Source organism: Heterocephalus glaber, unplaced genomic scaffold (genome assembly GCF_053883595.1).
Source record: "Heterocephalus glaber isolate CG9 unplaced genomic scaffold, H.glaber_assembly_v1.0 deba00001606, whole genome shotgun sequence".
Classification (NCBI taxonomy): domain Eukaryota; kingdom Metazoa; phylum Chordata; class Mammalia; order Rodentia; family Bathyergidae; genus Heterocephalus; species Heterocephalus glaber.
In genome coordinates this window covers 13,294,231-13,321,755 of record NW_028258377.1, presented here as the reverse complement: position 1 = coordinate 13,321,755, position 27,525 = coordinate 13,294,231, and the positions used below count along the sequence as shown (strand labels likewise).

Below are 27,525 nucleotides of genomic sequence, written 5' to 3'. Positions count from 1 at the left end.
TACTTTTCTGGCTCTAATTGTCAATTGTTTTCAGTTTAAGGTAAATAAGTGCAGTCACTAGAGATAGCTAGTGGTAGGTTTTGTTGTTGTTTGTAAAGTGCTGAGGATTGAAACAAGGGCCTCAGGCATCCTAGGCAGTGCCCTGCCACCCCCAGCAATTTTAAAAAAGAGAACACATACAGCAAAGGAAGTCAAATTTGTGGTTTTCGACATGAAGGTGGGCAGTTTTTTCCCCCTTTACTGGGAATTGAACCCATAGCCTTCAGTGAGCTACTTCGGCACACCTATCCCCACCTCTCTTTTGGAGACATGGTCTCACTAAGTTGCCCAGGCTAGGTTCGGACTTGTGGTCCTCCTGTCTCAGTTTCCAGGATCCTGGGCTTACAGGTATACACCACCACACCTGATTTGAAGGTGGACTTTTAAGGAGAAGGAAAAAAGAATCACCCAGAAGTGAGACTAAATAACAAAGAGGACAATCATTGCACTTCCATACCCACAGGTATGAGAAAACATGGGAAAAAAGACATCAGGGAAATGGACATCTTCAAAGAAAAAAAAACTTTTCAGTTATACCATGAAGGTGAAGGAAATACTTGTAGAAGTTGTGGATAACGGGGATCTTGATGATGTAATGAGAGCTTTAATTTTTGTAAAAATCTGTTGCTCGGTATCTTGGTCCATTTTGTGCTTCTTTGTTATTGTGCAATTGAAGGGATTGAACTCAGGACTTTCACACTGAGCTATATCCCAGCCCTTTTTAAGTGTTTTAAATTTTGAGACAGGGTCTTGCTAAGTTAGCCGGGCTGGGCTTGAACTTGTGATCCTTTTGTTACCAGGTTTCTGGGGTGCTGTGCTCTTTCCAGGGGTCCTTTCTAGGCCTTTGTTGTCCTGAACAAAGAATTGGACAGGAAACATGTGAAAGATAGTAAGATTTTTACATTTATTAAAGGTAGGAATACAAGTATGCTCTCCAGAATGCAGAGCAGGCCAGTGAAAAGCCTCACAGTGGCCCTAAGGTGTATATCCCTCAATCTCATGTTAGATCTAGGCCATCCTATCAAAAACTTGCTTGATCTTGTGTCAGAAGAATTGAAGATAGCATTTTCTGATTGGCTGCAGGTGCAGGGCCTAGGTGCATGTGTCCTGGGTCTTCATGATTGAAGGTCATGCCCACTTGTCCAGCAAGCTGACCACACCCTAATCTTCTGCCTCCCTTTCCCCTGACATATATAAATCTCCATAATTCTTTCTGGATGGCAGGGGGTTTGGCAGTCTCCGTCTACATATAACTTTCCAGTTGAAAGGGGCTGTAGGCCATACCTACTAGGGATTATGTTTTCTCTAACTACTTTGGGATTTTGTGATTTACCGGCTAGGCTGAAAAAAATCTGTCACTAGACAATAAGAAGGGAGTCAGTGCCTATATGTGAGTAACTGTTGAACTCCCTGTCAGTGGGAGAAAACGTAATGAATTTGTCAGGAGAGATCACCATCTGAAGCCTTGAATGGATAAACTACTATTAAGTTGGGGATGTAGAGCCCAAATATGGTAAGGTGCAAGTCAGAATATTTCCTGTCTGTGTAAAAAGATGAACTATGACAGATCTAGCAATTAGAGATCTCCATGGTTCCTGTGGAGGAGAAATTATGGCAGAGAAGGATATTAGACTATCAAGAGCATGAGAGCCATATCCCTAGTAAGATTACCCACATTGTGGATCTGATTAAAAACAGAAGTCCCATATAGTGCCCATTTAAACTGTGTGGGTTAGGGGTCATTAGTGACTACCTACCTGTACTTGGAGCAGTACTAGAATCTTGATTTTTGAAGAAGATCCTTTTCAGAGAAAGTCTTTCAGAGGTTCACAGCAATCACAAAAGTAGCTAACCTAGGGCCGGGGATTTAGCTCAGTGGTTCTGGCGCCTGCCTTGCAAGCACAGGGTCCCAAGTTCAATCCCCCGGTACCAAAAAAAAAAAAAAAAGTAGCTAACCTCTGAACCTGTAGGCCTACATCAGTTAAGATTAAGAGTAGTACAGGTCACCTCAGGGGTGTCTGGAGGCATGGCCTCTGAGGTCCCAGGAGGTAAAATCTGTTCTGTCCTTTGCTAAAATTGGAGAATTGTTCCCACTTTTGCTAGTAAGGGAGTAAGACAGTGTGGGATGAATAAAAACTCACAGTTGAACATTTGGCCTTCAAATTGACATGTCAGACCAGGTGGAGAGAAGCTCCAGTTAGGGATCCCCTTTGACAGGTCCCCCGAGTCGGACCCCCACCCAACCTGAAGGGAAACCTCCACCCAAGCAGACCTGCTACCCGCATCCACAGGAGCATAAAGATAACAGAAAGCCAGCAGCCATGCTGCTGCTCCTACGGTGGGCCTGTTTATCAGCCAGCCCCAGGCCCATCACCCATTTGACACTAAAATTTTCCACCGTCTTGGCCAATGCCCCCTCTACAACAACTGCGCACACACACACCCTCCTCTCAGTGCCAGCGGCCTTTTCGCCCTTGACCCATCTGCACCCAGATGGCAATAAACTCATTGCATGTTGCTTGAACTTTGCCTGCCTTGGTGGTCTCAATTGTGCCTCAGTCTGACCTTACACCCTTGACCCTAATATGACTGTTTTTTCATTTTGTCTTGAATTTTTTCAGCATTTTATTTTATTTTTTGGTACCAGGGATCGAACTCAGGACCTTGCACTTGCAAGGCAGGCAGCAGAACCACTGAGCCAAATCCCTGGCCCTCAGCATTTTATTATCCACCACCCTTTTATTTTTTTAACTGGTACATTTTAGATATACTTAATGGTAACATTTCATCATAAGGTATTTGTACCCATACATGATATATCTTGCTTCTTTTTTTCCCATTCCCCTCCCCTCCCTTCCACCCTTCTTTCCCCACTTATTTACAAAAGCTTTGTTTCCATTGTAATTATGGCTATTGATCTAGAGAAGGGTTTTCTAGAGAAGAAAGTTAGAGCAGAGTATCTATAAGGAATTGAACTTGCTTACCCATGACGTCAGGAGATGGAGATGTCTGAAGACAAGGGCATTGTAGATTGCCCTGGGCCCCTTCAGTCCTTCATCAGAGTAAAAGGTAAGGGTTTTGGCTGGCCTAGCCCTTCTCTGGCAGCATGGGCAGTCAGTCCTCCAGAACAGGGCATAGGGGCTGGATTGGTATAGTTGTGTGCCCAGTGCCCAGTTTCTTTGCATTTAAAGCAGAAACTCTTTCCTTGATTGGCGTTGGGTTTTCTTAGATGACTTGGGTGTACTTAGAGTATTGCCAAAGCCTTTTTTTCTTTTAGTCCTTTTATCTTAGTCCTCCTTTTATCCTTATCTAGATTCCGATTGTTGAACATAGAAAAGGTCATGTCCAACAATTGGGTATAGGAATGTGAGGTACAGCAAGTGGCCAAAACAACCCTAACCCTAAGCAGGGTCAAAGCTTGAAACCCATCTGCAAATCTACCAGATAAAAGATCTCCATTGTTGGGTATCTGCCACTAGAAGAGGAACCGAGACTCAAGTAGTCCCCTCTCCTCTTGTGACTCCCACTGGGGCAGGATGAAATGTCCTTCAAGGCTAAGAACTGTCTAAGGAGAACAAAGAGGGGACTGATTTGCTGGCTTTAGTTTAAGGAGCCCTCCCAGGTGAGAGAGACCCATCCCCTGAGAGTGGTGGACGTCTGAGGACAGGGTCATCAGTGATAGTCTTTCCTCTTGGAGGCCTATTTAAGTTCCGTAGTTCTTGGGCCTATCTAGAGATAAAGAGCCATAAAAGCCTGAACAGAAGAGGTTTTGCACCACTTTCCTTGATTTTTGCAAAAAAGATTTAACTTAATAATAGTATTGTAATTTAGACTGCCATTCTGTAACCATCTCTCGCCACTTCCTCGTTCAGACTGGACCCAAACAGTAATTGTGCGAGGCCTATGATGAGAGAGAAAACTACACTTCAGGTCCTTCAGATGATGTCCCATGTGGAAGGATATAGACATCATGAGGCTCAAGCACAACCAGATGTCTCTGGCAAAGCAAGCAGCACCAGTGCCTTTTCCTAGATTTCTCCGTAACTCACCAGGACTCCTTCAGGGTCAAATTGTTCCCAGTTTCTAAGTATATAGCCTAATGGCCAGGTAGCTGGGATCTGCAGCGTGCTTCCCCTGGTGTATGATGAGGGCTATGGGGAGACAGAGACAGAGAGAAGACTAGGTCTGGGGTCCTTCAGATGGCGTCCCATGCAGAAGGATGCAGACCCATTGAGTCCCCAGAAGCATCCTTCATGAGATGCAGTTGTACTGCCTACTAAATGTCTTCACAAAGGGGTACCGGTGCCCTTTTTTCCCCCTTTCTTTTTAGAACTCTCCATACTCCTGTGGCCCACTATGTCTCCCTAGAGAGAAGGGTAGAGCTCCCCTGGGTCCTCCAACTAGTTACTTGAGAAAAGATCAGCTCCATCTAGCTCTTGAGAAATAGTATCCCTTACATTTATCCTGATGATAAAAGCTTTGGTACTTTGTTTAAGGCAGTAGAGGTAGAAACCTTTTTTCAGCATTTAAGAGAAAAAAAGAAAATATTTAAAAGTTCTAAGTATGAGGATAGAGTTTGTTATCTAGTAACTTTAGCTCTACTTTGCATGCTCCCTGCAAATTGATTTAATCTTCACGAGCTGTTTCCTTTGTTCTGCTCAGGCCCCCAGGCATGTGGTTTGGTTTTTTTTTTTTTTGGTTTTTGAGATGGTCTCACTGTGTAGTTCACGCTGCTCTTGAACTCACTATGTAGCCCAGGCTGGCTTTAAACTTGCAGTGATCCTCCTGCCTTACCCTCCCAAGTGCTGGGATTACAAGGGTGCGTGACCACACCCACCACAGCCTTCTAAATTACCAGAATTTCTCTTAACAAGCATGGCAGAACCATTTGGACCACATGGAGTGGGATAGCTCCCTGAAAAAGTCCCCCATGCTGGGATTACAGGATATGCCACCATACCCAAATTAGATCTTATTTGTCAGATTTATTCTTTTTGATTTTGTTTTTTGAGACAGACTTTCACTATGTAGTTCAAACTGGCCTTGAAGTCATTATTTAGCCCAGGCTGGCCTCAGACTCCCAGTGATTCTTTTGCCTTAGCCTCTCAAGTGCTGAGATTACAAGCATTCACCACCATGCCCAGCTCTTTTTGATGGTTTTATGAATCTATTTTATTATGTTATTTAAAAATTGGTATTAATTCATATTTGCAGTATATAATTGCATTCATTGTGGAGAGTTGGTACATGTACATGTGACATCTTAATTCTTTTTCCTTCCACTACTCTTCCTTCCCCATTAATTTTATTTTTAGATTGTAGATTGCTAATGCATACTACCAAGTGAAAGAAGCCAACCTGAGCTGGGTGTGGTGTTGCCCATTTGTAATCTCAGCACTATGGGAGACTGAGGCAGGAGGATGGCAAGTTCCAGCCTAGCCTGGACAATATCAACCTAGGAAGACTCTGTCTCAAAATAAAAATTTAAAAATGGGCTGAGCACCAGCCTTGGTGGTCCATGCCTATAATATCAGCACTCAGGAGACTGAGGCAAGAGGATTGTGAGTTTGAGGCTAGCCTGGGCTATGTAGGAAGTTCAAGACCAGCCTGGATTGGAGGAATTGAGCTGGGTATTTAGCTCAGTGTGAAGGCCCTAGGGTCAGTCCCCAGTACCCCCCCCCCCAAAAAAAGCAGTCTGAAAAGGCTGATTCCAACTGTGACATTTTGGAAAAGGAAGAACTGGAGAGAATGGAAAGATAAGTGGTTGCCAGTGATGGAGGTAACGAAGAAGGAAGAAGAGATGAAGCACAGAGGGTTTTTGGGCATAGTGGGCCACGGAGAGTGAACCTTAATGTAAACTATGGACAGTTAATAATGTACAGTTGTAACAAATGTACCACACCAGTGCAACATACTGATAATTGGGGAACCCAGAGTAGGAGATGGGGGAAGGACTAATTGAAAATCAATTTCCTATTGAATTTTTCTGTAAGCCTAAAACTATTCTTAAGAAATAAAATCTATTTAAAAATAAATCTTACCTCCTCATTGCTTTGATATGTTTCCCGTATCAGTACTAGATTTGAACATAGTTGGAACCATTTCTAGATTTTATTTTCTGTTCCATATAGATATATAACAATATTATTCTTAATTATAGAGGCTTATAACTTTTTTTTTTGGTGGGGGGGTCAGAGTCTTCTTAGGTAGCCCAGGCTGACCTGGAACTAGTGGTGATCGTCCTATCTCAGCCCCCAAATTCTGGGATTACAGGCCTGAAGACCTGGTGAGACTTGTAACATTTTAATTTAAAGGGACCAGGGATATAGCTCAGTGGCACCATGCCTGCCTGGCAAGCACAAGGTCCTAAGTTTGATCCTTTGTACCAAAAAAATAAATAAATAAAAAATAAAGGCTGGTTCCCCTCCCCCATTGCTCTTTTTCAGAATCTTCCTGTGTTTTCTTGTTTCTTCAAAGAATCTTTATAATCAACTTTTAAAATTGAAATTTTAAATTAAAATTTAAAATTGAAATTTGTAAATGAGCTTCATGGGATGTGATTGACGTCTTTCTGTTAGATCTTCCTATCCAAGAATATAGTTATGTATGGGAAACTTTTTTTTTTCGTGGCATTACTGGAGAAATTGAGCTCAGGCACTTTGTACTGAGTTATATCCTCACCCCACCTCCCCCACCCATTTTTTAATTTTTTGAGACGAGGTTTTATGTCTGTAAGTTACCCAGGCCAGGCTAAAACTTGTAATCCTCCTCCCTCAGCTTCCCAGAGTGTTGAGATGACAGATCTGTGGCCCCATGCTGGTTTTTAGAAAGTTTTTAACATACTAATTTGGTACTACTTGCTACTGTTAACAGATTTTGGGGTGCTGGAGTCTCCTTCTGGAGGTAGTTTCTAGGTTCTTTCTGTCTTGAGCTAAGAATTGGTCAAGACAAGCACAAACATTTTATTACAGGTAGGAAAAGAAGCAGGCTCTGCAGAGCAAAGTAAAAGTAGTAAAAGAAGTACACCCTGTAGCATGAGGCCATTCTACAGTGTTCTACAACAGAAAGCACAGTGGCAAAAATTCAGTGTGGTCTCTTTTTTTTTTTTTGGTACTGAAGTTTGAACCCTGGGACTCACACACGCCAGGCAAATGCTGTACCACTGAGCCCCATCTCTAGCCCTGAACTCTTCCTTTTGTATAACCCACTTCTCAGGCTGACATCAGGTCTAAGCCATCCTATGGAAAACCTGTTTGAGTTCTCAAGAGTTGTTACCAGGTAGTCTCCTTGTAGAGGTAGCACTCTAAATACACATTGTAAATGTTTCAGGTTCTTTTCCTCTCAAAAAATTGAATGAAACAAGCAAAACAGTGCAGAGTTTCACATTTACTGTTTGAAACTGGAAAAATTTAAAGTGAACGGTAAGGGAGAAATTGGCTCTGCAGAGAAGCTTGGGCTGAGTAAGAGGAAAATAAAAACCAAAACCAAAATATAATATAAAACAGGGCCGGGGATTAAGCTCAGTGGTTCTGCCCCCTGCCCCGAAAGCACAAGCACCCGAGTTTGATCCCTGGTACCAAAAAAAAAAGTAATATAAAACAAAAATACACCTTGGGGGACACAGAGTGGGCTACTGTGAGGAAAACCACTGTAGCGAGCTCTTCATGGCGCCCGTGTCCTTTTATTCTGTTTATACGGAACTGCAGGAAGTCCACATGTGCCATGCCTATCTCCCTGCATGTTCTGGGATTTTGTAATTAACAGGTCATGCCTACTTCCCCAATCGGTTTTGCCACACCCTAATCTCCTGTCTTGCTAGCCTGTTTTCTTTCTTTTTTTAAGTAACTTTATGTGAGAAGTACAAACATTTCTGATTAAGTTGCTTCAAGATTGGGGCTATTTTTTCAGAATAGGCTCTGTATCGGTTTTTATGTATTCCTTTCAGTATTTTAAAGGAGGTAGAGGTAGTGCTGCCCATATATAATTACAGCACTTGGGAGGATTGCTGCAAGTTTGAGGCCAGCCTGGGATATATGATATATAGTGAATTCAAGGCCAGTCTGAACTATATATAGGGAGACTTGTCTCAAAAATCTAATGCCCCCCAAAAGTATTTTAAGGACTGTTTCCATAATTGGAAGAATAGTATAAATTGAAATTATTTTGAATAGGTCATTACTATAATGTAGATATTCTTTTAAAAGTAGATCTTTGGAAAAAAAAAAAGATAGTAGATCTTTGGGGCTGGGGATTTAGCTCAGTGGTCCCGGTGCCTGCATCGCAAGCTCAAGGTCCCAAGTTTGATCCTCGGTACCAAAAAAAAAAAAAAGTAGAACTTTGGAATGGGTCTTGATAAAGATTGATTGATTGATTGTACTGCTGGGGATTGAACCTAGTGCCTTATAGCAAGTGACATCCGCCGCCCTTTTTTCACTTTTTATTTTGAGACAGGGTTTGGCTTCCTGCCTTAGCCTCTCAGTACTGGGATTACAGCGTTCACCCACCATGCGCAGCAAGATTTAAATTTGTCAGTTTTCTTTTGGGTCATCTGATGATCATTTCATGTATTCAGGAAGTCTAGTTGCCATTTCTCCAACCTTATATTTTTGCTTAAAATAAATAGCAAAAATTAAATAGTACAGCAATAAAGTTGGCAATCTACTTTTGGTTTTGTGTGTGTGTGTGTGTGTGTGTGTGTGTGTTTAATACTATCCTTAGCAAGAATGTCAGAAATGATAAGTAGCAGAAATCCCTATGAACACTTGATGGAGTTGGGGGATTTGGATTTTCCCACAATGAAATTTTGAAATTTTGAGAAATCACACAGTTCTGTGAGATATAATAGATATGTAAGAAATAGAAGAGAAAAAATTTTATGCTAAATATCTAAGGAGATTTTAAATGTTTGTATGTTCTTATTAAAGAAATAAAAGTCAAATGGAAAATGTAGTACTTTCAATTAACCCTCTTCCCTTTCTACATTGTTCCTACTATAGTTGATACCTCATTTCTCCTCTGGACTGTTTCAATAATTTTTCATTCTGGTACCCCAAATTATATTATTTTTGAGACAGAGTCTCATTGTATACAGTAGTTCAGGCTGGTCTTGAACTCATGGTGATTTTCCTGCCTCAGTCTCCTGAGTGCTGGGATTATAGGCATCCATCAACATGCCCTCTCCTCTTTAGCTTTCCAAGTTTTCCTAGAGCAATGGTGGCAAATTTATGACACGCATGCCACAGCAGGTTGTTTGTACCATTAAAAGCTCTAAAAGGTTCACCGTTGCCTGTCCTAGAGTAATTAGAATAATGGGAAAAGTGGGAAGCCTGGATTGAGGCAGTCAAAGATGATTTGGGTGGCATTGATTAGAGCTGCATGAAATCATTCTTTTTACCTCATGATTGAACTCATACTTCTGTTGTTCAGCCTCATTTATTTACCCTTTCCATTTCTATTCCAGTGATACTTTTTAATTCCTTAACATGTCATTCTCTCACCTCTACATGTTCTTCCTGGCACTGAAGCATCTCCTTCCACTAGTATTCAGCCCAGAAATTTGATGTCTTCTGATATCAAGTTCCCTGAAAGACTTAAGGATTTGTTTATTGCTAGTGTACAGTAAATGTTGTAATAATGTAATTATCTTTTTTTTTTTTTTTTTGGAACTGGGGATAGAGTCCAGGGCCTCATACAAGCACTCTACTACAGTGCTAGGTCCCCAGTCCTTTATAAATTTTATAATAAAAAAAATTTTTTTTATATTGAAACACAGTCTCAGTAAGTTACCCAAGCTGGCCTTGAATTGAAGTCTCAGTCTCTGAACTAGCTGGGATTCCAAGCATGCATACTACACCAAACTAGTACATGTCTTTTTACTCCATAAAATCATTGGGGATTCGGAGTGTGATTCTTTGTTTTGTGCTTGTTACATGGTAGATGCTAAATTAATATTGGATGAATGAATGGAATAATGTATCATAAATCTTGCTTAACTGGAGATTTTTTGTTATTAATACTTATCTTTTTGTTGAATCAGTTCCAGTAACATGGTCCTCTTTTTAGGGGAAAGAAGAAAACAAAAAATCCAGTTAAGCATATTTTCACCTTAGCCTGATAAAAGGGAAACAGCTTCTTATTAGGAACAGAATTAGATCTTTGACAGTTACTCATCCTTCAGGGCCTCGGTTTTCATGTCTGTAAAGTGACCAATGTTTTTTAACCTTTTAACATTTTAAGAATGAATAAGAAAGAAGATACTACAGTGCCTAACTTAGATTCTTAGTAAATGGGAACTACTGATAATTAATTTGGGAGATAAGTAGTTAAATGTGAATACTAAAGATCTGCATGTAAGAATTCTAGTTAAAGGTCTGAGCTTAGCTATAATCAATACTGGAGTGGACTTCTAAGCTCCATTTCTCCTACCACCACCAGAGAAGTCATAGTGCTTACTGCATAAAGCAAAGCAAAGCCACCTGTGTGATAGAAAGGAGAGAAAAAGATCCCGTAGTTTGGCCAAAATTCTTTTTCTTTTTCTTTTTCTTTTTTTGGTACCGGGGGTCAAACTCAAGACCTTGTGCTTGCAAGGCAGGCGCTGGAACCACTGAGCTAAATCTCCGGTCCCGAGTTTTGCCAAATTTCTCTCTGGGAATAACTGAAAACAAAACTTAAAATACTCATCTTAAACAAACTAGAGCCAACAAACCAATTGGAACCTAAAGATCACTTAGCTCTCAACTGAAATTTCATCCCACTCCCATGCAGTGTCGGCTGGTGTAAACAGTTGGATATGAAAAAAGAAACACTTCTTGGGAAAGGGAGGTGATCATACCCAGGTTACTCAATCTCTATCCAAATAGTTAAGCCATGTGGTTAAAATACTGGGTTTTTTTGATACTTTAGAAAGAGCTAGATCAGGGATCACAATTTTTCAAAACCTGGTTTGCCAAGTGATTGATATCTTACCTTCTGACTTAAGGGAGAATTTAGACTAGGACTAGATGGAATCACTGAGGGATATAGCATGGTTCATGTATTCTACCACTCACGCCTCTGTATTTTACTAGAGATTGGGGTTCAAGGAATTTTTATCCCAACGGTAAATACTACCGTTTTCTCACTAGTGATCTCATCAGTTACACTGTGCCTGATGTGGTGCGCATCCCGTAATCCCAGCACTCTTAAGTGTCAGAGGCAGAATATCAGAAATTAGAGCCTAACCTGGGCAATTTAGCTATTTAGTGAGACCCTGTCTCAGAAGAAGAGGGAAAAGGGCTGGGAATGTAGTCCACTTCAGAGGCCCTGGGATCCCCAGTACCCTGCCTGAAAATTGCACTTTGTATACACTGCTGTGTCTAAATGCAATATTCTAAATCCTTGGGAGGTCATTTTATGGAAGGGAAGTTATTTCTGATAAGGAAAGATAGACAAAGTTATGGAGCAAGGGCTTTTTCTCAGATAAAGTACTGGGATGGACTTACCCAGTGGGGGGTGTATAGTAACAGTTTGTGACAATTAACACTTGGCTCTGACCCATTAGAGGAAGAAGTTGACAAACTCAGCTCTCATTGCCACTACCTCAGGGCACATCAGATGTCAGTAGATACACATGTAAACCACATCTACTCTGAAGAGCAAGTCAGTTAAGAGAAATTATAGACTTAGTTAACTTTTATTGACTACTGACCATGTGTGCTCAAATTGGTGCGGGGTGCTTCTGCATAATTGTTTTTATTTATTTGTTTTCATTTTTGTTTTGTAGCAGAACCTTTATTGGTACATTTTAGATATGCATAATGATTACATTCATCATAGGGAATTTGTACCTCTACATGATATATCTTGCTGCTGCTTTTTTTTCCCCATTCCCCCTTCCCACCTCTTTTCCCCCCATTTATTTACAAAAGCTATTTCCATTTTTTCCTTCTGTTCTTTTTTTCCTTGCCCCCCCCATTCCTCTTCTCATTTGAACATTTTATTCCCATTTTACAATATCTGTTATACATTTTGGTCCTTATTTACACTTTGGTTTTCTTACACTAGAGAACGTGATATTTAAATGTGTGTCTGGTTTATTTTGCTTAAGGTCTGGTATCAAGGTGCATACATTTAGCTAGAAATGTCTCAAGCTTATCCTTCTTTATGGAAGAGTAGTACCCCATTGTATAAAAAAAAATCACATCATCTTTATCCATTCATCAGTTGATGGACATTTGGGCCATTTCCAAGATTTAGCTGTTATAGATAGAGGTGTGCATACATTGCTGTGGTATGATGCTTTTAATTCTTTCAGGATGATACCAAGAAGGGGAATAGCTGAGTTGAATGGAACCTCTAGTTTTAGTTTTTTGAGGAATCTCCACACTGATTTACACAGTGGTTGCACCAGTCTATACTCCCACAAACAGTGGAGAAGGGTTCCTTTTTCCCCACAGCCCTACCAGCATGTTATTGGTTGATTTCTTGATAACAGCCATTCTTTGTGGAATGAGATGGAATTTCAGTGTTGCATCTCTCGAATGACCAGTGATGTTGAACATTTTTTCGTAGATTTATTTGCCATTTCTACTTCTTCTGAGATGTCTCTGTTCTTTTCAGATGGCCATTTTTGGATTGGGTCTTTAAATTTGGGTGGGTGTAGATTTTTTGAGTCCTTTATATATTCTAGTTATTAGTCTTTTGTCTAGAACAGCTGGCAAATTTTGTTCCCACACTGGGTTGTCTCTTCACTCTGTTGGTGGTTTCTCTTGGTGTGTGAAAGCTTTTTAATAAGATGAAATCACAGTTGATGATTTGATATTTTCTGTGTGATCAGGGTTTTGTTCATAAAGTCTTTCATTGCCTACAATGTCTTCAAGAGTTTACCTAATCTGTCTCCCAGAAGATTTGGTATTTGTTTTAATATTTAGATCTTTGATCCATTTTGATTTTAGTGTAGTGCATGGTGAAAGATGAGTCTAGGTTTAATCTTCAGCATGTGGAAAGCCAGTTTTTCCAGCAACATTTATTAAAGAGGCTATCTTTCTTCCAGTGAAGATGTTTGGCTTCTGTGTCAAAGATAAGGTGGCTGAATATGTCTGGAGTTGTTTCTGCATCTTCTAATCTGTTCAATTGATCCTCTGGTCTTCCCGCCCCCCCCCCCGCCCCCGCCAGTACCATGCTATTTTTATCACAGTAGCTTTGTAGTATAATTTCAAGTTGGGGATGTGATGCCTCCTGCCTTGCCTTTGTTGCCCAGAATTGTTTTTGCTATTTTAGGTATCTTCTGGTTCCAAACAAATTTTAGGATTGTTTTCTCTAATTCTGTGATATATGCTGTTGGTATTTTGATTAGGATTGCATTACATCTGTATAACAATTTTGGAAGTATGACCATTTTCACTATATTGGTTCTTCCTACCCAAGAACAAGGGATATCTTTCCATTTTCTGATATCCTCTTCTATTTCCTTTTTCAGAATACTGTAGTTTTCCATGTAAAGGTCTTTTACTTCCTTCCTTAGATTGATTCCTAGGTATTTTATTTTTTTGGATGCTATTGTGAAAGGTGTTGTTTCCCTAATTTATCTCAATGAGTTTGTTATGTGTACAGAAATACTCTTGATTTTTGAGTGTTCATTTTGTATCCATCTATATGTTACTGAATTTGGTTATTAAATCTAGAAGTCTTCTGGTGCAGTTTTGGGGGTCTTCTATGTAGAGTATCATGTCATTTGGAAATAATATTTTTTTTGGGGGGGTGTACCAGGGATCGAACTCAGGACCTTGCACTTGCGAGGGAGATGGCAGCACCACTGAGCTAAATCCCTGGCCCCCAAAGAATGATGATTTAACTTCTTCCCTATCCTACTCCTTTTACTTTTATTTGTTGCCTTAATTGCTCTGGCTGATGTTTCCCAAACTATAGTGAATAAGAGCAGTGACATCAGACATCCTTATCTTGTTCCTGATTTTAGAAAGCTTTGGTTTTTTGTTCATTTAGTATGATGTTGACTGTTGGTTTGTCATAGATGGCTTCTATCAGATTGGGATAAAGACCGTCTATTCCAATTTTCTGTAGGTTTTTTTTTTTTTGTACCAGAAATTGAACTTAGTACCTTGTGCTTGCTAGGCAGGCACAGTGCCACTGAGCTAATTCTCTGGCCCAAGATTTTTTTTTTTTTTTTTTAATATCGTGAATGGGTGTTGGACTTTGTCAAAAGCTTTCTCTGCATCTGTTGAGATGATTATATGGTTTTAGTCCTTGGCTCTGTTAATAATCTGTATTCCAGGGGAATGGGGAAAAAATGAGAACCAAGATGCATCATGTAAAGTCACTTTCTCATCACCAAGACACAATATGCAACAGTCACAATTTAAAGGAGCAAAGGTTTGTTTGGCTTCGGGTTTCAGAGATTTTCCCTGCAGGGAAAAAAAGTGGGCAGCAAGAGGAGTTGTTTCCGGCTCCAAAGAGGGATGCAGCAGAGGGAAAGCTGCTCTGGTATGGTGGTGAGGAAGCAGAAAGCCAAGAGGAGCCAGGAGGGAGCTGTACTCCCCAAGGCACAGCCCCAGCAACCCCTCCCCCTTGCCTGGCCCCAGCTCCTAACTCACCTAAGAAAAAATAATAGAAGAATATACAACAATGAAAGCAATGATTTAATTTTATTACTTTAAGAGAATATCAGAGAAGATAATACAAAAATATTAAAATACAAAAAGTAGTAAAATAAAATTCACATTTAGTGGTCATTATATTAAAAGCAAATAGAAGAACTCTTCATATAAAAATAATATTACCAAAAAAATGTGTATTACATTTATTGATTGGCATATGTCGAATCACTCCTGCATCCCTGGAATGAATCCTACTTGGTCATGGTGTATAGTCTTCTTGATGATTTGCTACATTCTGTTTGTCAGTATCTTATTGAGGTTTTTTGTGTCTATGTTCATTAGAGAGATTGGCTTGTAGTTTTCTTTTTCAGTTGGATCTTTTTCTGATTTTGGTATCAGGGTAAGACTTGCTTCAGGAATGAGTTTGGGAGTATGGCTTCCCTTTTGATTTCATTGGTTTGAGAACTAGTGGTATTAGGTCTTTTCTAAATTTCTTGTAGAATTCAGCAGTGAATCTGTCAGGGCCCAGGCTTTTCTTTGTCCATAGGTTTTTAATTACATCTTCAGCTTCATTGATTGATATTTGTTTATTTAGATTTTTTTTTTTTTGGTACCGGGAATCAAACTCGGGACCTTGTGCTTGCGAGGCAGGCGACAGAACCACTGAGCTAAATCCCTGGCCCTTATTTAGATTCTTGATTCAACTTTGATAGATGTATGTAGAAATCTGTCCATTTCTTCTGTGTTTTCCAACTTAATTAGAATACAGGTTCCCAAAGTAGGTATTGATGAACTTCTGGATTTCTGTAGGATCTGTTGTGATTTCACCCTTTGCATTCCTAACTGCATGGATTTGAGTCTTTCTCTTTCCTTATTTTTTTTGGTACCAGGGATCGAACTCAGGACCTTGCACTTGCAAGGTCTTTCCTTTTTTTTTTTTTTTTTTTTTTTTTTGATACTGGGTATCGAACTTGGGTCCTTGCACTTGCGCAGCAGGCGGCAAAACCACTGAGCTAAATCCCCGGCCCAGGTCTTTCCTTTTTTGATAAGGTTGGCTACGTTGTCAATTTTATTTAATCTTTCAAAGGTGAAACTCTTTGAACTCTTTGAATCATTAATTCTTTGTATTGTTTTTCTTAGTCTCCATTGTATTAATTTCTGCTTTGATATTTATAATTTACTCCCTCCTTTGAGCTTTGGGCTTGACTTGTTCTTCTTTTTCTGGAACCTTGAGGTTCAACATTAGGTTGTTTATTTGAACCTGCTCTTTTCCTGATATGCGTGTTTACCACTATAAATTTCTCTCTTAGAACTGCTTTCACTGTGTCCCATAAGTTCTGGTATGCTGTATTGGCATTATCATTTAGTTGTAGCATTTGTCTAATTTCATCTTTAATTTCATCTGTGACACATTGGTTGTTCAGAAGGGTGTTAATTTCCATGTGTTTATGAAGTTCTTGTGGTTTCTTTTGCCATTGATTTCAAATATCATTACGCTATGGTCTTTTAATGTGAATGGGATAATTTTAATTCCTTTGCATTTACTTAAGCATATTCTGTGATCTAGTGTGTCATCTAATTTTGGAGAATATCCTGTATGCAGCTGAGAAAAATGTGTATTCTGATGTAGGGTGGAACACTGTGTAGATATCTTAAGTTCATTTGTTCAAAGTTTGGTTCAGTTGTAATATTTCATTGTTGGTTTTTTGTCTAGTAGATCTATTTGTGGTAGGTATTGAGATCCCCCATTACAATTGTACTAGCACTTGCTTGTGTTTTCATGTCCATTAATATTTGTTTTATATAGTTGAGTGCACTGGTATTTGGTGCATATATATTTATGATTGTTATCTTTTCCTTTTTGATTGTTCCCTTTACAAGAATGTATTGACCTTTGTCTCTCTTAATCAGCCTTGACTTAAAATCCACTTTGTCTGCAAATAGAATAGCTATCCCTGCTTTTTTCCAGGTTCCTCTTGCATGGAGTATTGTTTTCCATCCTTTGACTTACAGTCTATGAATTTCTTTTTGAATTGAATCTGTTTCTTCTATGCAACATATTGTTGAATCTTGCTGCTTGATCCATTCTGCTAGTCTCTCTTGATTGGTGAATTGTTCCCATTAACACTGATGGGTATAACATACATATTGACTTATCCCTGTCATACTATTTTGCTGTTGTTGGTTCCTTTTTTTCCTCTGTGTTTAATTGCTTGCTTTGCCTGTTGGATTCATTCTGTTGGGGTTCATGGAGCTATAATCCTTGTTACTTCTTTGTAGAATATCCTTTAGAACATTTTGGAGTGCTAGTTTGGTGGTCATGAATTTTCTCAGGTGTTCTTTGTCATAGAAGTATCTTATTTCTCCATCATTTTTGAATGATAGTTTTTTGGGAGGTTCGTCAATCTGGATTGGAGGTGGTTTCCTTTGAGGGCTTGAAATACTTCACTCCAAGTTCTCCTTGACTTGAGGGTTTGTGTTGAGAATTCTGCTGTGATTCTGATGGGCTTTCCTTTACATTCTTTTAATATTCTGTTCTTGTGTTGAATTTTTTTGAATTTCTGGAATCTTGACTATTATATGTCTTGATAAAGTGCTTTTTTTTAAATCATAGTTAATTGGAGTTCTGTGTGCCTCACTTATCTGTATGTCAAATTCTTTTTTCCTGCTTAGGAAGTTTTCTTCCATTACTTCTGTGAACAGGTTTTTTATATCATTTGTGCTAGCTCCTGGTTTTTGTTTTTGGTTTTTTTTGGAACCAGGGATCGAACTCGGGACCTTGCGCTTGCAAGGCAGGTGGCAGAACCACTGTAGCTCCTGGTTTTTCATTGACTCCAGTCCATCTTACGTTTTTCTTCTTTGCCTTATCTACCAGCTGCTGGATTGATTTCTTGTAGTCCCTTACTATTTTTGGTACTGGGGATCAAACTCAGGACCTTGTGCTTGCAAGGCAGGAGCCGGAACCACTGAGTTAAATCCCTGGCTTCCCTTACTATTTTTAAGATACCTTTCTTTTTTTCTTTTTTTTTTTTTGGTACCGGCGTACTGGGATCGAACTCGGGTCCTTGCACTTGCTCACCAGGCCGTGAAACCACTGAGCTAAATCCTCGGGTAAGATATCTTTCATGATCCCTAACCACAATCCTGTCTTCTATATCTGATATTCTGTTCTCACATTGGTTTATTCTGCTGCAGATACTTTCACTGGAATTTTTAATCTCCTCGATATCTGTTTGAATCTGTTTCATGGATTCCATTTCTTTTCTGTTTTGGGAGTTCATGGTTTCCATTTTTTTCCTGAGCTCCTCTATTTTTTTTTTTTTTTTAATCTGTATGTGCTCTGGAGTCCCTAAGCATGTCTTTCGTTGTGGTCACCACCTCTGCAGTTGTCTGAGAAATCATTTCTGCTTTGATTTTTTTTTTTTTTTTCTAGATCCTTGTTCATCTGCCTTGTTATTTTTCCTGTTACCACTTCATAGAGTCCAGGTGGTGGGTGGGTTTTGGATTGTTCCACTTTATTGCCCCTTGGGTTTGTCTTTGGTGAGCTGAAAGTCTGGGGTTGCGTCTTGTTTAAGTGTCTTCTCAATTTCTTTTTCCTTCCTTTTTTTAAGTTTAATTCCTGCATTGATGCTTTTAAATTGCTTATGGCAAGTAGTTTTATTGCTAATATTTAGAACCCTTAAGAAATGACTACTTTTCAGAGATGTTTTCCAGGTATAACTAGCTGGCTTTTGGGTTTGTATCTGTTGCAAGATCCTACCTCTTCAGTTTATTAGGGATGAGAAGTTGCCTATTTGGCCTAGTCCCTGGTTCTTAGGCACTGGCCTATAGTATTGTTTATGACCCTTAGGCAATCTCAGTCTTGGCATACCAGGAGGAACAACTGATTAGAACAATAATGTCGTCTTGCCAACATAGTATAGTCTGCAATAACAATAGCATCAAACACAGCTTAAAAAATGACAAACTGTGGTAACTATGAATTTGCCACTTTTAACCATATGAACTAGATTTGTGGTTGTATAACAAAATCTAAAACAATCCAGAAAATTGTATGCAGTGAATATGCCCTGTGTGGAGCCCTCTGCCTCCTCTTTTAGACATAGAATTACACTGCCAGGGCTGCTGCTTCCCCCAGACATCCCCTGGAACCAAGGCTCTCAGGATGGGGATTCTCTAGGACTGCTTGCCGGCCACTTTCCCATTTTACAGATAAGACTCCTGAGGCATAGAGAAGGCCTTAGAGAAAACCTTAGAAAAGTCTCCTGGGATAAATAAAGGGCAGGAATGGCATATGCTTGTTTTTTTGTTTGTTTGTTTGTTTGTTTTGCATATGCTTGTCTTATCTTTGGGAGTTAGGCATGCCAGTGTATCTTTCTGGTACACCCTGAGATGACAAAGAACAAAAAAAAATTGTTTTTTTTGTGACAAGGTCTTGCTGTGTAGTTGAGGCTGGCCATGAACTTGCTACGTAGCCCAGGCTGGCCTTGAACTCAGGGTGATCCGCCTGCCTTGGCCTCCTGAGTGCTGAGATTACAGATGCGCACCACCACGCCTGGCTAAAAATCTAATTCTGAGTAGTATTCAGGACTATAGAAATCCATTTTGAAAATTAGCAGCCTTCTTAATGATAATATAGTTGTTATATACAGTGGATACTACTCTGCCATAAAGAAGGATAAATTTGGGCCAGGGATTTAGCTCAGTGGTTCCACCACCTGCCTTGCAAGCGCAAGGTCCCGAGTTTGATCCCTGGTACCAAAAAAAAAAAAGAAAGTTATGGGCCGGAGATTTAGCTCAGTGGTTCTGCCGCCTGCCTCGCAAGCGCAAGGTCCCGAGTTCGATCTCCAGTACTAAAAAAAAAAAGATAAATTTGAGACTTTTTAAGGGGTGAATGGATGCACATTGAGGCCATACTTTTAAGTGAAATAAATTGCACACACGTGTAAATACTGCATTGTTTCTCTTGCGTGAGAAACAAAAAACACAAATAAGGACCAAAATAGTGATAGATACTGGGAAGTAGGAAGAAAATGTTCAAATGGAAAGGGGAAAAAGGAAGGGGGTGTGGGGAAGGGAACCAAAGGGAGGGGGAATTAAGATGTATTATGTACATGTACCAAATCACCATGATGAATGTAATCATTATGTACTGCACACATGTACTAGTAAAAAGATTTTTTAAAAAGGAAAAAATCAGCATACTTCTATCAGCATTTACTTGCATGGGAGAGGCTTTTTTTTTTTTTTTTTAAATAATGAAAAAAAATCCTGAGTATTTCTTAAAGTCCCAATAAGTTCTTTGGATATGCAGGTATGATTGAGAAACTGCCCTTAAAGGAGAGTGATCGCTCTCCCTTTAAGTGATCTGCTACTTCTCAGACCTTATCTACCAATTTGCCAAGCTTGTTCTACCTCATAGGTTTCCTCCTTCTCCAGCTTAAGTTGTTTACTTCAGTGTTTTGTTTTGTTTTTTGGTGCTGGGTATAAAACCCAGGGCCTTGTACATCCTGGGCAAGTGCTCCACCACTGAGCTATACCTCCAGTCCTGTTTTACTTTTTAAATAGCTTTTCATTTAGAATAGATTTATATTTACAGAAAATTCCAATAGTGGTACAGAAATCTCCCATATGTTTCACACTTGGTGTTCTCTATTAATGCCTTATAGTATTAGCATGGTACATTTGTCACAATTAATGATAAATTTTTTTTTTTGGTACTGGGGATCAAACTTGGGTCTTTGCGCTTGAGTAGCAGGCGGCATAACCACTGAGCTAAATCCCCGGCCCAATGATAAATATTGATACATTATTTTTAACTAATGTCCATACTTTAATCAGATTTTCTTAGTTTTTACCCCATGTTCTCTTTCTGTTGTAAGATCCCATTTAGGATATAGAACATTATTACATTTACTAGTGAGGTCTTAGGCACCTGTTGGGCATGACAGCTTCTCAGACTTTACTTGTTTTTGATGACCTTGACAATTTTCTGGAGTACTGGTCTTTGTAGACTGTTCTCCAGTTGAAATTGACCTGATGTTTTTATCATAACTGGCATTAATGGATTTTGAGGAGAAATTATGAGGGAAGTAAAGCACCTGTTTTTATTACATCATCATATTAAGTGTATGCACTGCTTCAACAGGATTTATTACTGTTGATGTTGCTGTTGATCTCCTGGCTCAGGTTGTGCTTGTCAGGTTTCTCATGTGTTTATGTTTGTTGAACATTTCACAATTTTTTTAATGGATTCTGCTTTCTTGAGACAGCACTGAAGCCATACTGGAATAAAAAATAACCATTTATTTTTCTAGTATAGCAATGTTGTATATTACAAAATATTATGAGCAAAAACTATTTGATGGATTTGTGTAGTTTGTATACCACAAAATTATTTTAACATATTAAATTACAAAATAAAAACTCAAGTTTAATAAATAAAAACCTTAACATGTCTGCTTACTAACAATAAATGCCTGTCTTCACAGGCATACAGGGTAAGTGGGTAGGTTAATGCTGTATTTTACTTGTTTAGTTACTTAAGTGTATGTAGCATCTGATTAACATGAGTTTTGATGCAACTGACTGTGTGTGGCAGGCACTGGAGGCCCAGAAAAGTCACTGTATAAACTAGTTGAGTGGAGGAAAATCACATAATAAACTAGGTGAGGTAGCACATACCTCTAATCCCAGCCCTCTGGGAGGCTGAAGCAGAAGTGCCCTAGTCCTAGATTTAACCATTTCTCCAAGGAGCCAGAGTTCCTTTTCTTGGAGGATGGTATTAGAAAACAAGATCTAATGGCCAGGTGTGGTGCCACATACCTGTAATCCCAGCACTTGGGAGGCCGAGGCAGGAGAATTGCCATCAGTTCCAAGCCAGCCTGGAACTGATAGTTCAGTTACATAGTGAGACCTTGTCTCATAAAACAAAACAAAACAACCAGGATCTAGGCATTGGGTATGCTTGTTACTTACTGGAATGTGTTGCTTGTATGTCCTCTCAACTGACAGCAAGGACATATGTGTATACCAAATTGCCAGATGTGGTTCCACATGCCTATAATCCCAACATTTGGGAGGCTGAGGCAGAAGGATTGTTTCAAGTTCAAGGCCAGCCTGAAGAACTACATAGTGAGACTGTCTCAAAAGACAAAAAAAAAAAAAAAGTATCTGTATCCATATTAATTTACGTGAGTCTATATAGATGTTTCCTGCTCAATACTATAATGGATAAATTTAGCCTCGTCTCCTTGGTTATCTGTAACCTCCCACTTTAACAGTGAAAAAATGGGTTCACATTATTTAAATACTTACTTGTTCAGTTCTAGTGCACATACACAGATGTGGAAAACAACTCTTTACCACCAGAGAACAGTGGTTATCTATGAATCTTAGCTTTATAAACCACTTTTTTCTGGTTACTTAGGGTAGTACCTTTTTGCCCACCTCCTTTAGTGGGGCTGTTTCATATATTTGTAATAAATTTCGACTCCTTCATTATAGTCTATGTTTCATCTAGGGATCCTCTGGCCTCCTGATTTTTTTTTCAATTTACATGCATTAAGGTTCACTCTGCTTTGAAGATTCTGTGGATTTTAATAAATGCATAGTGGGGCCGGGGATTTAGCTCAGTGGTTCCGGCGCCTGCCTTGCAAGCACAACTTCCCGAGTTCGATCCCCAGTACCAAAAAATAAAATAAATGCATAGTGTCACATATCATTTGTTTTAGAATTTTTGCATTTGTTGCCCTTCCTGTAATACACTTTCCACATATTTCTTCATGGTGAAGTCTTCCCCAATATTTTATTCATATCTCTGCTCCAATGCTATCTCCTTAAGGAGGCTTTTTTTGTTTATTTTTGGTACTGGGGATTGAACTTGCAACCTTGCGCTTGCAAGGCAGGCAGGCGGCAGCACCACTGAGCTAAATCTCCAGTGGGGAGACTTTTTTTTGAGCATCCAATCCAGAGAGCTCCAAGAACAAAATGAAAATTCTGTTAACTTACCTAGTAATGTGTAGGTGATTTGTTTTGGTCGGTCTTAGATGATTGATTGATTGATTGATTGATTGCATTACTGGGCACTGAACAAGAGCTTTTGCACTCAGCTACATCTCCAGCCCTTTTTAAAAATTTTCAGACAGAGTCTCAAGTTTCCCAAGTTGGACTCAAACTTCTTGTTTGTTTGTTTGTTTTTGTTTTTTGAGATAGGGTCTCCCTATGTAGTTCAAGTTGGCTTTGAACTCAATTTGTAGCCCAGGCTAGCCTCAAACTCCAGGCAGACCTCCTGCCTCAGCCTCCCCGGTGGACAGCACCATGCCCAGCTTCTCAAATACAACCTTAGAGGGCAGGAACTATAACTGTATTCTGGATATCTAGAATATTGGGTCAGTGAATATATGTTGATGAACAAATAATCCTGGCCTAGGTGTGTCTCACCTGCTTATTGCATGGTTTTAATACTGATCAGTAGCAATTACAAGCAGGCTTGTTTAGTTGGGCTTCATGTTTAACTGTGTCACTGCTTACAAAAGGATTTTACTTGCAAATTAGGTTAAGTATTTCAATTTTCAGTTGTGTAATTACTCTGTTTTCTTCTACAGTATTTATAATCCTCCCTGAAACTCCTGATTTTCTTGGCTCAGCCTCCCAAGTGTTCAAGAACTTGGATTATAGGTGTACACTGCCACACATGGCTATATACCCACCTACCACCACCACCACCAGAGATCAGTCTCAAGACCTTGTGCTTGCCAGGCACATATAGTGCCACTGAGCTACATCCCCGGCCCACACCTTTTTTAAAAAAGTATTTTTTTCTTTCTTTTTGGTACCGGGGATCAAACTTGGGACCTTGCACTTGCAAGGCAGGTGTGATGCCACTGAGCTAAATGCCTGGCCCTAAAAAGTATTTTAATAAGAGATTTAAAATATTGTTCCAGAGCTGGGGATGTATCTTTAGGGTAGAGTGTTGACTTAGCATGTACAGGGCCTCAGGTTCAAATTCCAGTACTGCAAAAACAAGACTCTGGCAGGGGCCAGGGATTTAGCTCAGTGGTTTCGCTGCCTGCTGCGCAAGCGCAGGGACCCGAGTTCAATCCCCGGTACAAAAAAAACAAGACTCTGGGGCCGGGGATTAGCTTAGTGGCACCGCACCTGCCTCTCAAGGGCAAGGTCGTGAGTTCGATCCCTGGTACCAACCCCTCTCACCCCCAAAAATAGACTCTGTTCCTAGTTAGAATTGTACATTAATACCATGGATTTCACATCATTCTCATACATTAGAATTAACTGAGAAACTTTAAAATGCAAAAATGAACATAAAAATAAAGCAGAACCTATGTCCTGGGCTTCATCCCTTTCTAAGAAGATTACAAATTTGCTGTCAACCAGCTTGGCATCTAATAACATTTGGGCTTTCAAAACCCTAGAGGAGCTGGAAGTAATAGCTCAGTAGTAGAGTGCCTGCCTAGCATGCAGAAGGTTCTGGGTTGTATCCCCATCATCTCAGAACAAAAAAATCAAACCCAACATGTCCATATGCAGTGAGATTTTGTGATAATTTGTAGAGAACCTGGATGCTCTACCACATTTTTGTTAGGTTTAGATCTGTCTCTTTGTCCAGATGGTTGCTAGTTGAGAGGTTCCTAAGGGTAGAGACTGTCTTAGCTCATCTTTATAGATCTTGAACATAGTAATAAACAGAGTAGGCATTTGTTAAGTGAAAGAGTGAATAGCTGAAGGGAATATAATTTCTGTATTGGGCTTTGAAGGAAGGCTAGAGTTTAGCTCTATGGAATTGCTGGGCATGAGATGTGTGTGTGAACTATTAGATTTGGTATTAGCTATCTGAGGGGAAATAGAAAGCAACCTAAAAAGCTAGATTGTACTCATTTTATAGAAATATTTGAATGCCAGACTAAGTGTTTTGGAATTTGTTACTCAGTCGGCTGAAAGGATTTGACTAATGTGTGTGTGTGTGTGTGTGTGTGTGTGTGTGTGTGTGTGTGCGCGCGCGCACATACCCAAATACTAGGAGGAAAAATCTGAAGGTAGGAGGGAAATTGATGGTTGACTTAAGGATTATGAAAGACTAATTAGCCAGGCATGGTGGTACACACCTGTAATGCCAGGGCTGAGGCAGGAGCATTACCAGGAGTTTGAGGCCAACCTGATTACATAGTTCAAGGCCAATCTGAATTACATAGCAAGGCCCTGTCTCAAAAAAAAAAAAAAAGAAGCTAATTAAAGATTCTAGCTATAAAAATGGAAATGCAGTTATAGGTATAAGATAAAATACAAAGTGAGTTTTCAGAACTTGATTACTCATGAACTGTGGAGTTCTGAGATGCAGTTGAGGTTTTAGATGTTGTCTGGATATTTTGGAAGGTGATGTCACTAACAGATACAGTGGTTTAAAATGATGGATTTGAGATACTGGTACCATATCTAGGTGGAAATGTTGAATAGGCCATTGGAATGTGCTGCTGAATATCAGAAGTGGGCCCAGGAAGGACCCGAGTTCGATCCCCGGTACCAAAAAAAAAAAAAAAGACAAGAAAAGAAGTGGGCCCAGGGATTAAATTAGAAATCATCTACATCAAAAGGATGTTGAAGGCTAAGGATTGATTGAAATTTGTCAAGAAAGTAGATAAAAGAAAACCAAATCAAGGACATATCTTCAGGTAAATTCCTACATTTAGAGGGATAGAACAGCTAGAGAAGGAGCTTTGGTTAGAGACTAGGTGAAACCTTGGAACAGTGAAAAAGGGAAATGTGAATTACAGATTCTTTTTCATAAAAAGTCTTACATTGTTCCCATTGTGAGCTGAGTTGGATACCATTAGATAAATAACTTGATGAAAGGAATGGTATTTTGCAGGAGAACTACATTACATTATGTTTTATAATCAGAGCAATTGTTTATTTATTGTTTTGGTACCTGGGATTGAACTAAGGACCTTGTGCTTGCGAGGCAGGTGCGGTGCCACTGAGCCAAATCCCTGGTAGAGCGGTTGTTTATTAAAGAATAGTTTGCAGGTCCAAGAGATTGAAGAAATCTTTTAAATTTTTAACTTGAATTTGAGAGAATATTGATTTTAATCACTAGTCCTCTTTAATTGGAGTTTTTATTTGTTTTTTGTTTTTTTGGTGTACTGGGGATCGAACTTGGGACCTTGTGCTTGCGAGGCAGGCAGCAGAACCACTGAGCTAAATCCTTGGCCCTAATTGGAGTTTTTTTTTTTTTTGATAAAGGAAGCAACTACAGAAAGCTTTTTATTTGTTCAAAATAACTAGTGCTATTGATGCGAAACAAAACCCAGCAACTTCCCCAAATACTTTCAAAACCAACATATTAAACTTGATTTTCATTAGAATGCTGGTTTTTTACACTAGTAAATCAAACACCAAGACCCATTTTTTATATATATATATATATGTATAAAAATGATGTACGTTATTGAGCTTCATCTTCTGGACAAGAATGCTAAGTTAGTCTCTCTTCATAAAAAGCAATTACAATTTGAGGACATTTCATATTTGCCTCTTTTGCCAGCACCAAGTCAGCCTCTTCTGAATCTTTCCATTTCATGAGAAACATCAATTCTCCACTACTGTCTGTGGCACCAATTATTTGTTCAGAATCAAGACCTCTAGCAAATGCTCTAAGCTTGTCAGCGGCATCTCTTTTCTTCTTTGATTTGCTATCATCAGATTCACTGTCAGATAAAGATTTTCTTTTTGTACCATATTTTTCCTTACCAGTTTTTTGAGAATTAAGTGCTTCAATTAATTCTGGACAATCTAAATTTTCTTCAGGTTCCCATGTATTGTCAGCATCTGTAAATCCCTTCCACTTCAGAAAATACTCCACCTTCCCATTCATGACACAACGTTCCAGTACTTTTTGTACCACAGATTCTTCAGGCTCTGCTTCCTCTACTTTTTTACTTTTTCCATTTTGTTTCCCATTTTTTGCAATGTAGTTTTATTGGAGGCCATTTTTTATTGCAGACTTGCAGAGCCTGGGGTTCACCGCCTGGAATGCTCATGTTGCGGGTCCACAGCATCTCGGCTTGCACGCTTGCAGCTGCACTCCCCTAATTGGAGTTTTTAAAGGAAGCATTTAAAAAATATCTGTATAATAGAAACAAAGCTTTTGTTTTCGGGGGGTGGGGCTTGAAGAGAGGGAGTAGGATAAAATAAAATAAAATTAATTTAAAAATCTGTATAAGTCTCAAATAGCTGATTAAATTCTGAATCAGTCAGCATTAACCATACTTTAAGCTCTGCCTTCAAAAATTTTTAGTGCATTTTCCTAACATTTTTCATTAACAAGTCCACTCGGTAAAAATATCCACATAAATACTGTTGGGGTTTGTTTGTTTGTTTGTTGTGTAGTGGTGCTGGGCATTGAACCCAGAGCCTTATAAAATACTAGGCAGGTGCTCTACCATTAAGCTATGTCCCCAGCCCTGGTTTTTTTCTAAATAACTGTTTTTATCCTTTTATTCCCCCAGGATCTGACTGGCATAGAATCTATGGATCAGTGCCGCCATACCTTGGAACAGCATAACTGGAACATAGAGGTACACTATAGTAGGATTCATTCTAAGCTTATTTCTTTTCTCTGGTCTTTTTTTTTTTTGGTACTGGGGATTGAACTTGGGACCTTGTGCTTTCGAGGCAGGTGACAGAACCACTGAGCTAAATCCTTGGTCCTCTTTTCTCTGGTCTTGTAACTAAAAGCATATTTTTCCACAGCATGAATCCTCCCACAATAGGGTTTTTTTTTCTTGAGAACTATGACTCCTTAGTCACCTTTACTGGTGTGAAAAATGTATAAAATGTGATAAAAATGTATGAAATATAAAATAAATGCTGACCCTAG

At 39.3% G+C, this 27,525-nt stretch overlaps 1 protein-coding gene and 1 pseudogene across 3 annotated transcripts in view; one reads left to right on the top strand and one right to left on the bottom strand.

The window, feature by feature from the left end:
• Positions 1–27,525, top strand: part of Faf2 (Fas associated factor family member 2) — a 62,752-nt gene that overhangs the window by 10,937 nt on the left and 24,290 nt on the right. For 2 of the 3 annotated variants that reach the window (XM_004836336.3, XM_021239211.2), the window contains one exon: positions 27,155–27,223. In XM_004836336.3, coding sequence (XP_004836393.1) covers positions 27,155–27,223 — 69 coding nt within the window. Of the gene's footprint in view, positions 1–17,717; positions 17,742–27,154; positions 27,224–27,525 lie in introns of those variants that run through there. The other variant, XM_087194821.1, reaches the window with a different exon arrangement.
• On the bottom strand, positions 26,053–26,653 carry LOC101712421 (chromobox protein homolog 3 pseudogene; annotated as a pseudogene).